This window comes from Canis aureus, chromosome 16 (assembly GCF_053574225.1).
Source record: "Canis aureus isolate CA01 chromosome 16, VMU_Caureus_v.1.0, whole genome shotgun sequence".
Classification (NCBI taxonomy): domain Eukaryota; kingdom Metazoa; phylum Chordata; class Mammalia; order Carnivora; family Canidae; genus Canis; species Canis aureus.
Genome location: NC_135626.1, coordinates 60,910,559 through 60,920,422, shown reverse-complemented (window position 1 = coordinate 60,920,422; position 9,864 = coordinate 60,910,559). Strand labels below are relative to the sequence as shown.

General features: G+C 63.6%; 1 protein-coding gene across 2 annotated transcripts; it reads left to right on the top strand.

The window, feature by feature from the left end:
- Positions 1-272: 272 nt before the first annotated feature.
- On the top strand, positions 273-8,276 carry LGALS3BP (galectin 3 binding protein). Of its 2 annotated transcripts, none has more exons than XM_077854465.1 (6): positions 273-432; positions 1,919-2,008; positions 2,826-3,017; positions 3,534-3,665; positions 4,774-5,032; positions 6,799-8,276. In XM_077854465.1, exons 2-6 carry the CDS (start codon positions 1,957-1,959, stop codon positions 7,841-7,843), a joined length of 1,680 nt encoding a protein of 559 aa, XP_077710591.1. In that variant the 5' UTR covers positions 273-432; positions 1,919-1,956; the 3' UTR covers positions 7,844-8,276. The 2 variants fall into 2 exon arrangements, with proteins under 2 accessions (XP_077710591.1, XP_077710590.1); XM_077854464.1 differs by having other exon boundaries at positions 290-457.
- Positions 8,277-9,864: the final 1,588 nt, after the last annotated feature.

Genomic DNA, 9,864 nt, shown 5'->3' with positions numbered 1-9,864 from the left:
GGGGTGCCAGACCCAGGACGCAGCTCGGGGGCGCTCAGTGCGAGCCCAGCGAGTGCCTGCGCCCCACCCTCTGCCCTGCCCCTGCGGTCCCGCCCGCCCCCAGCGCCCCCAGCGCCCCCAGTGCCAGCCCTTGGGGCCCTTCCACATTTAGAGTGTAGCTGTTGCTCACTGCCGCCCCCACCCCCACCCCTACCCCCACCCCCGCATCCCGTCAGAGCTGAGGGGAGGGAGGGGCTCAGGAAGCCTTGTTGACAGCCAACCCCAGAAGGAACCCAAGTCAGGTGGTTTCTAGAAATCGAAACTCCACTCAGTCTTCTCCGGTATTTCCTGGGACCAGCCTGACCACAAGCCTCCCTGGGAGGGTCCTCTGGGGTGAAGGGCAGCCTGCGGCGGGGGCTCCAGGGCAGCCATCAGAGTCGCCGCCTCGGGGAGGTAAGCTCCCGCCTCCTGCTCTCAGGTGGGTATCCCTAGCTCTAGGCAGTGTAGTCTAGTGGGTGTAATGTCCCTGGTGCACGGACCTGGGGACCCGGTGTTCTTCCTCGGCCCCGGGGCCGTCGATGCTGCTCGCAGATCCGCAGGGTCTCTGTGTACCGTTGCCGGGGCTGCTCAGCGGGACAAAGGGCCAAGCCCACGTGGAGTTCAGCCCAGTGTGCTCCTGCCAGCATGTGCACTTTGCTCCAGGCCTCCCCCTGTCCAAGGGAAGAGCATCTTTTTTCTCCTAGTTTGCAAAAGGCACCGAATGAGCCGAGGCAGGCAGAGCCCTATCCCAGCTCCCTGCACCAGGGAGCCAGGCTACAGCAGGTGGCCATGAGCACCCCAGGGGCAGCCTGGGCGGGCGTGGGACCTCAGGGGCGCTGTGCTTGCTGGGCCTAGGAGGGGGCGGGGCCACAGGGTTCTCTCTTTTTTTTTAAGGTTTTATTTATTTGAGAGAGCTTGTGAGAGAGTGAGCACACGAGCAGAGGGAGAGGGAGCAGCAGGCTCCCCGCTGAGCAGGGAGCCCCACGTGGGGCTCAATCCCAGGATGACCCCTGGGATCGTGACCTGAGCCAGGAGCCCAAGATAAACAATGACTGGCTCCTCCACGTTCAGGGCATGGGCCGAGGCGGCAGGGGAGGAGCAGGTTGGGGATGAAGATGAAAAGCAAGCCCCGAGAATTCTAGAGAAGCAAGAAGAATCCAACTCCGGGCGAAGGTTGGAAGCGCTGGGCCTCCCCATGCCGCCCGTGCCCCGCCCAGGCTCACGGCGTGGTCTTGGTGGCCCTGGGCTCTCCCAGCCTGGTCCTGGGGGACACTGACCTTAGAGGCAGCTTATTTGGTCCACACCAGGCCCTCTGCTCAGCGTTTCCTCCCCTGCTCCCCCACCCCCAGCCAGCTGCAGAGCCGGTCCCAGGCCTCAGCCCTGCTCCCCTCCCCCACCCCCCTGCCCCAGCCACCTTTGCCCTTCTCCTTTCTGATGTGTCCCCTCCCTCCTGGGGCTCACCGATAGCTGTCCAGGATAGCTGTCCCCGCACTCCTACTGGGGTCCAACTGCCTGAACATAAAGATAAAGCCCTGCCCTTGACAAGGCCCACTAGGCCTCTCTTGATCTGGGCCCTGGACGCCCCCCCTCCTCCCTCCACTGTTCCCACCTGACCCCACTGCCGCCATGCCCAGGGCCTGGTTCTCCAAGATGGACTTTGGTGCCCACTGTCCTGCTGCTTGGAGACCTCCCCTGGTCCCCCTCCCCTTTGGGCAAGTCTTACTCCTCCACAGAGGACCACCCTTCAGACAGGTGAGGGACCCCCGCTGGGGCACCTGTCACACAGCTCAGAGGAGCAGGGACTGCGCCTGCCCCCTGTCCTCCCTACATGACAGACAGGGCCCGGTCCTGACAGCTGTCCAGCTCTGCTGTCTGACTCTGCTGCTTCCTTCTGCCACAGGACGAAGGCTGCCCCCCCTACCCCCCCCAGGAAAGGCCATGGCCCTCCCACTGGTCCTCTGGATGTGTCTGCTGGTGGCTGGGACTCAAGGTGAGCTGTGCCAGGCATGCTGAAGGCGGCAGCCTGAGAGGCTGCTGCTCCCCGTTCTGCGGCGTTGACCCCTCCCGGCAGAAAACTGAGGCAAGGTTCCTGGGGTCAGGCCGGGTCTTCTCTCCTGCGGGATGCCCTGCTTGGACGAACGTGACGGACGCTTGTCGGTTCTGAGGGTCAGGCCAGGGTCTGAGCAGTAGAAGCCCATGGGACAAATGTGAGGAGCAGGACGCCAGTGCTTATGTTCTCTATACCCCCTGGCTCAGGAGGCCCCTCCTGGTCCTGGTGACCCCACGACGGCTGGCTACACCCCCAACTGACAATTGCCCTTTGACATGGCACCCGGCCACTCTGCCAGTGTTTCTGGGGGATCCTGGGCCTGCTGGCCCAGGACTTGCCCCCCAGCCCTCCCGGCGGTCCTTGCTGTGGCACGCCAAGCCCCGGGCACCCTCAGGTAGGGTCAGCATGGGCCCCTTCTTCCCCCATTCTTCCTTGGGGTCCCACATTACCCCATCTCGAGTGCTGGGGGCTCCAACTGCCCCTTCTGCCCTTTCTCTCTCCCTGGACGGAGGACTCGGACTTCAAAGACAAGAAGAGGTGCTTTACCCTCTGGGGGGGTTCCGTGGGTGACCCCTTGAGGATGGATGGGGGGCTTTGAAGCTAATTTGCAGTGGGCACTCCCTTGTGGGGAGCTTGACAAGCGATCCACCCAGTTGGGAGGAGCGAGGGGCAAGGTGGTGCTTCCCAGCTGGGATGAGGGCCCAGTTGCCCTGTCTTCATCCCCACTGATGGTTTTGTTCCCTCGGGAGCACCATAGGTGTGAAAGATGGGGACATGCGGCTGGCCAATGGGGACACCGCCAACGAGGGCCGCGTGGAGATCTTCTACAGTGGCCGGTGGGGGACCGTGTGTGACAACTTGTGGGACCTGATGGATGCCAGCGTCGTCTGCCGGGCCCTGGGGTTCGAGAATGCCACTGAGGCTCTGGGTGGAGCCGCCTTTGGGCCAGGTAGGCCTGCCCATCCCCAGGTCCTCTGGGGCTGAGACACACGACCACGCAGCCTGTCCTGGGAAGGGACCGTCACCTAAAACCTGCACGTGGCGTTCCTACTCACTGAGCACTGGCAAACACTTTAAACAGCACCACTGAGGCTCTGACAGGCTGGCTGGCTGAGGCCCATCCTGTCCCCTCCCTGAGGGCGTGGCCCTTCCTGAAATAGCCGCCCCCCCCCCCAAGAGTCTGGTGCAGGGAGCTGGCCACCGACACAGCTGTGGTTCTGAGGACAGGGCAACAGTCCAAATACCCAGAGGTGGGGGCAGGTAGGGAGCGGAGGCTGCTCGGTGGCCCAGTGTTCCAAGAGGAACCTCATAGCGGGGTGGGGGGGGCTGCAGGGTACTTCCCCCACGGCCACGTCCCCCACCTCAGTGAGGCTTCGGGGGAGCAGCCCTGTGCTCGGGTCCCTTCCCCCTGGGAGGAGGGCTCCGGTGCCCCCCAGTGCCCCCCTGCTCCTTGCTGTGCCACCAGGCAAGGGCCCGATCATGCTGGACGAGGTGGAGTGCACGGGGACAGAGCCCTCGCTGGCCAACTGCACGTCCCTGGGCTGGATGAAGAGTAACTGCAGGCACAACCAGGACGCCGGAGTGGTCTGCAGCAACGGTGAGCCCCGGTGGGCGGCCCACACGCCCTCCCCGTCCACACGCACATGTGACTCGCCTCTGCGGAGCTCCCCTGCGGTGCCCCCGGAGCCCACCCCTCCCAGCAGCGACCCCGGATTCCCCACTGCCCTCCCCCCGTGCTGCTCACAGATGCTCCATTAACTCTGGTCATCGGCCAAGAGCCATGTGGCACCTGCTCCGGACACCCACTGTGGCCTCCTTAAACCCTGGCCTCTCGGGGCCCTTAGTCCTCGTTCTGGAAATAGCGGGCAGCACCCACCCACGTGCTTCAACAGCAAACTGTGTGTGCCTCAACCCTGCCCCGACGGCGGGTGCCCAACAGCGCAGCCCTTGCCCCTCCCCCCTCTCCCCTGCTCTACCCCGCGTGCTGACCTCACCGGGTGCTCTGTGTCTTCCGGTTTTATTGTCCACTTGTTCTTCCTGGGCCTCACCGGGGCGGGGAGGCCGTGGGAACACTCACTCAAGGATGGAGCAGCGGCGTGGAGGGCTCACAGGGGCACGGGGGGCTGGGTGGGCAGCAGCCCTGGTGGGGAGCCCTTGGTGGGGGCTGGGGGATTGGGGGCTGAGCCCACCTGGCTGACTTGTCAGGACTCATTCAAACCTGTTTGTGGCAAAGAGACCAGGTGGGATTTAGTTCCCAGCTAGACTTTGGGAGTGTGCATCACCCCCTGAACCACCCTGGGGGCCTCTAGTAGCTTCTCTAGGCCTCAGTCCCCTGAAGGAGGCTGCTAGGGACCCCAAAGCTCTAACTTGAGTTTCCATAAGACCCTCACACTTCAGACCATCAAGCCAGGGAGAAGGTTTGGGTTTTAGAAGGTGCTGCCTGGGTGATTGCTTCTGGGTTGGGGTTTTAAAAGGGTGAAGCCTGGAGCTCTGGAAGTCAGTGGGGGTGCTGGCTGAATGTGGGGGAGCAGAGAGCTCCCAGGGGTGTTCGGCAGGGGCAGGGAGGCTCTGGGCCACAGAGGGGAAGGGCACCCTCATCTTCCCCGGAGCCTTCATGAGTGGACGAGGCCGGGAGGAGCCTGAGCCCAGGGAGCAGAGGGTTGGGCCCCTTCTTCCTAACCCTGTGCTCCCGCTGCCCTTTTTAGAAACCAGAGGCGCCCACACCCTTGACCTGTCGGGTGAGCTCCCTGCGGCTCTTGAGCAGATCTTTGACAGCCAGAGGGGCTGTGACCTGTCCATCAGGGTGAAGGTGAAGGACCAGGAGGAGGAAGGCCCGCACTTCTGTGCTCACAGGCTGATCCTGGCTGCCAACCCCGAGGCCCAGGCCCTGTGCAAGGCGCCAGGCTCCACGGTCACCATGGAGGTGGACGCAGAGTGCCTGCCTGTCGTCAGAGACTTTATCAGGTGACCGCACCCGGGAGGGGGTACTGGGGCCTGGGCAGTGTCCACGGGGCCCACCCACCGCCCCCTGATGGCAAACCTGAGGGCTACAGCACCCAGCGTGTCAGTGCTTTCATGAACACAGGCGTGAGCACAACACACAGGTACGCACACACTCACCCCCCACATACCTGTGAGCACCCACATGTCCACATGGTCTTAAACGTGCACACCCACATTCACTCGTGTGCACATGTGCATACTTTTGGGTGCATGTGCTTGGGCTCACTGTCGTGTGCATTCCACACTCGTGTGTACATGATCTTGCACTCTCGCAACCACACTTGTGTATACACACACACATTTGCACACTCCTACATAGCCTCGCCCACTCCCCGCTGACACCCACACTGACACACACACACAGTTACACAGTTACACCGACTCTCACAAAACATCATTTAAAACATCATCATTTACCCTGGGTAGCTGCCACTATTGTAAGAGGCTTCACGCGCTCTGGGTCAGGAATTCACCAGGAACAAGCTGCCTGGACTGGTTTTGTGGAAGGTTCCTAGAGGGGCCTGGGGCAGAGCTGGGAAGGGGCCCCAGGTGTCGCCCACCTGCCCTGGGGCACCGCATCACACAGCCTCTGGGGAGGCCCAGGCACGCGTGTATTAGGGGAGAAATTGGGTGGCCCAGAAACACACACACACACACACCCTACCTCTTAGGTAACATAAGGGATACAGTCTAAGATTTCCAAGAACCTAAAACCTACTTCTGAATTCATCCTCCTGCTTCTCATGTCCTGGCCCTGCTTGTGTGAGGTAGCTCACCTGCAACCCCAAACCCAGCACTAGGTCCTATCCGAGCCTTGGCGCGTCGCTGCACGGTGCACCCCGTAGGCAGCGCCCGTGAGCCAGTGCCCCGGGTGAGGCCCGGGGGCCAGCCTTCCTGCACCCAGGCCGTGGCCCCTCCTGCCAGGCTACCTGCTGGGGCCTCCCAGGGGCTTGTATGCAGAAAGCATCCATGTAAAATGAACTGTTCCTTTTCATTCTTAAGACCTAAGGCTTATATAACAGGAAGTAACATTTAAGAGAAAACAATGAATGGCAATTAAAACAGATTAAAATGGTTTCTTTCCAGCCAAGTATGAGAAGTTGTTAGCTAGTCTGTGCCCCTCCTCGCAGGACCTATGTTTGAGGACGAGGGCAAGTGCCCATCCATCCCTGCCTTCCCAGCCCAGCTGGAGTCCCTGGGTCACTGGGAGTGTGGGCTCCCAATTGGCAGGAGAAGCAGACTAGGGGTGGCCGGGGTGATGCCCGTGTCATGGGGGCATGCGACAGGTGCTGGGGACAGAGAGGTACCTGTGGGCACCCAGCAAGGACCTGAAGGGGTCTGGCCGGGGATGTGGTGGCAGGAAGGAAAGGGCGGTGCCACGCTGATGCTCCTGGCGCCAGCGCCCTGCCACGGGTGACAGCAGTGACGGCAGAGGCAGAGACCAGGAGGTAGGGGGCTGCCTCTGTCACAGGTGAGGGCCGGAGCGTCATCCTCAGTGACCCTGGATCTGGATCTGCCTGTGTTCAGTGCACATGGCTCTAAGCAAACCTGACTGGAATGTGGGTTGACCCAAAAGATGAATCCATGGGGCACCAAGTGCCTCTCGAAACAGCTGGCCCCCCAGGGGTGTCTGTGGGAGGATGGCAAACACGTGGTAGATGGTGAGGCACCGTCGGCCCGGCAGGCGTAGGGCTGCGCTGAGTGCTCAGCTCTCGCTCCCCCCGCAGGTACTTGTACTCCCGAAGGCTGGACATCTCCCTGACGTCCGTGAAGTGCTTCCACAAGCTCGCCTCTGCCTACGAGGCTCAGCAGCTGCAGAGCTTCTGCGCCAGCCTCTTTGCCATCCTCCTCCCCGAGGACCCCTCTTTCCAGGCACCCCTGGACCTCTATGCGTATGCGCTGGCCACCCAGGACCCTGTGCTGGAGGAGCTGTGTGTGCAGTTCCTGGCCTGGAACTTCGAGGGCCTGACGCAGGCCACGGCCTGGCCGAGAGTCCCCACAGCCCTGCTGCAGCTCCTGCTCTCTAGGAGCGAGTTGGCCGTGCCCAGCGAGCTGGCTCTGCTCACGGCCCTGGACGTCTGGAGCCAGGAGAGGCGTCCTTCCCACGGGGAGGTGGCGCGTCTGGTGGACAAGGTCCGGTTCCCCATGATGCTGCCCGAGCACCTGTTCGAGCTGCAGTTTAACCTGTCCCTGTACTGGAGCCACGAGGCGCTCTTCCAGAAGAAGATCCTGCAGGCGCTGGAATTCCACACCGTGCCCTTCCGGCTGCTGGCCCAGCACAGAGGCCTGAACCTCACCGAGGACGCCTACCAGCCCCGGCTGTACACCTCGCCCACCTGGAGTGCCTCCGTCTCCAGGAGCTCGTCCAGGTACTGGAACTACCCCTACCAGTCCTTCCAGACCCCGCAGCACCCCAGCTTCCTGTTCCAGAACAAGTACATCTCCTGGTCTCTGGTCTACCTTCCCACCGTCCAAAGCTGCTGGAACTACGGCTTCTCGTGCTCCTCTGACGAGGTCCCCCTCCTGGGCCTCTCCAAATCTGACTACTCGGATCCCACCATTGGCTACGAAAACAAAGCCCTGATGCGCTGTGGGGGGCGCTTCGTGGCCGACGTGACCGATTTTGAAGGACAGAAGGCCTTGATCCCCAGCGCCCTGGGCACCAACAGTTCGAGGCGCCCTTCCCTCTTCCCCTGCCTGGGGGGGTCCTTCAGCAGTTTCCAGGTGGTCATCCGCCCCTTCTACCTGACTAACTCCTCAGACGTGGACTAAACAGGAGCGGGGAAGCCTGGGGCCTCCCAGGCAGCCCCCGGCCTGGAACTCCCAGGCACCCCCCCAAGCCAGGGCCTCCCAGTACCCCCCCAACCTGGGCCTCCCAGCGACTGCCCCCCCCCCCCAGCCTGGGCCTCCCAGGCCCTGTCCCCCAGCCCAGGGATCCCATCCTCTAGCTGCTTCCTGCCTGGAGCCACCCCCAACACCGGCCACCAGAGGGCCCTCCTGCTTTCACGGAGCTCTGAACTCAGAGAAGGTACTGGAAGGTTTGGACGAAAGCTCACCACAGTGCCCCCACCACCCAGCCGGTTTCCGGGTCCAGAAGCCCTGGGACCTGTGCGGGGCAGCTGTTGGGTTTTCCATGCTGACTTTGACTTCCCCGCCCTCTGCTGTCCCCCATCCGAGATCACTAAAATTGCACCGTGCCTCCCAAGCTCCCACCTTGGTGCACTCTCGTGAATCCCTTCTGCACTCGGAGGTTGGGTGTGCTGGGCCCTGGGGCACAGAGTGAGCACACGCTGCCCCTGTCCTCATGCAGCTGCGCCCTGGGGGCGGGACACAAGTAGACAAACAGCCGGGGTCATTAAAACTGGAGTAATGGGGATGGAGACCCAAGGAAGCGCGGCGAGAGGCGCGGGCTGGACCCTCCGGGTTGGATCCTGCGGGGAATGAGGAATGAGAGGTGGGCCTGTGGGAACGGGGGAGGGGGATTGCTCCAGGGAGAAGGAGCGGCCCCTGCCGGGCACCGCGTCTCTGTCTGCCCCGGAGCGCGTGCATGGGGACGGGGTTGGGGACGGGCACTCAGCCTGTGAGGATGGGACCTGGAAACAACCTCCATGCCCGTCCAAGGTGACGGCCGCAAATAAACAGCAGCCGCCACAGGGCGGCCGGCCTCGAGGACGTGCTGAACAGTACTGCACGGCCCGCAGAAGCTAGGCCAGGGCGGGGGGCAGAGCCTGGGGCCCCGAGGGGACGTCCCCCCTACACTGCCACCACCGGGCTTTGGGTGCTCGAGGCCCCCCTTCCGCGAGCGGGACAGGAACTCTGCAACGTCCCTGCTCCTTTGTGGGGCATGCTCCAGGCCAGGGTCCCCAGACCCTCTCGGGCCGGGTCTGAGCCCCAGCATTGTGCTTCCCGCCTTGGCTTTGGGAAGGGGAAGCCGCGGCCCAAAGCTCACCCAATGGGAGGGGGTTCGGATGCTGCACAGCCAAGACGCCGGCAGCCCCCCCACGCACACTTCCCCGCCGGCACTGCAGACACAAGCAGAGACACAAACCTCCCTCCTGGCCCGCGGCAGCTTTGCCCTCCCCAGGGCCCCCAGCTCCTCCCCTACCATCTTGGCCACCCGCGTGGCCGTCCCTTGACATCTCACAAGTGGACCCTATTGCTTCCACCGGCGGCCACAGCAGCGGGTGGAGGGGGCAGCCGTGCCCGTGCGGTGGAGGTCGCCCCGGGGCACCACCAGCGGCTGGCTCCCCCGTCCGCCACCAGCCCCTCAGCAGCCGGGTGCGGGCCTGGTCAGGGAACCGGCACCCTCCGAGCAGAGCGCCCTGGCCCCGTGGCCCCTGCGGGTGGGAAGCCTGCAGCCCGCTGTGAGCGGTCGGATCCCGCAGTGGGAGGAGCCGCCCCGGTTCCTACCCGCGTCCACGCACTTTTGAGCGGCAGCCCCGCTCGCCTGGGCCCCCTCGAGCCTCCCTTCTCTGCCCACTGGAGCGGCCAAGAGGCAGGAGCCTCCGCGGGCCGGGCGCCAGTCTCCTCTTCCAATTCAGTGGAACGCGGAGGCGTCTCCCGGTGGAAGCCTTGGTCCCTCGGGTGTAAAGTCCCTCAGGCGGCCGGGCCTGGCTCCCGCACGGGTTCTTCCCTGGCTCCGGGAGAACCGCGGAGGGGCCACGAGCCCAGTGTGTGCCAGGGGCTGGGAGCAGTGGTTTGTGTGTTTGGCAGCAGGTGACGGGGTTTATGTCCTCCCTGGCCACTGGGGTGGTTCCGGCCTGGCTGCTGTCCCCCAGGTCCAGGCTCTTCCA

Excerpts from the sequence above, each read along its gene's own strand:
- LGALS3BP (XM_077854465.1), top strand. The coding sequence starts at position 1,957 with ATGGCCCTCCCACTGGTCCTCTGGATGTGTCTGCTGGTGGCTGGGACT. Across the intron at positions 2,009-2,825 it reads GCTGGTGGCTGGGACTCAAG|GTGTGAAAGATGGGGACATG; the intron begins GTGAGCTGTGCC and ends GGAGCACCATAG. Across the intron at positions 5,033-6,798 it reads GTCGTCAGAGACTTTATCAG|GTACTTGTACTCCCGAAGGC; the intron begins GTGACCGCACCC and ends CTCCCCCCGCAG.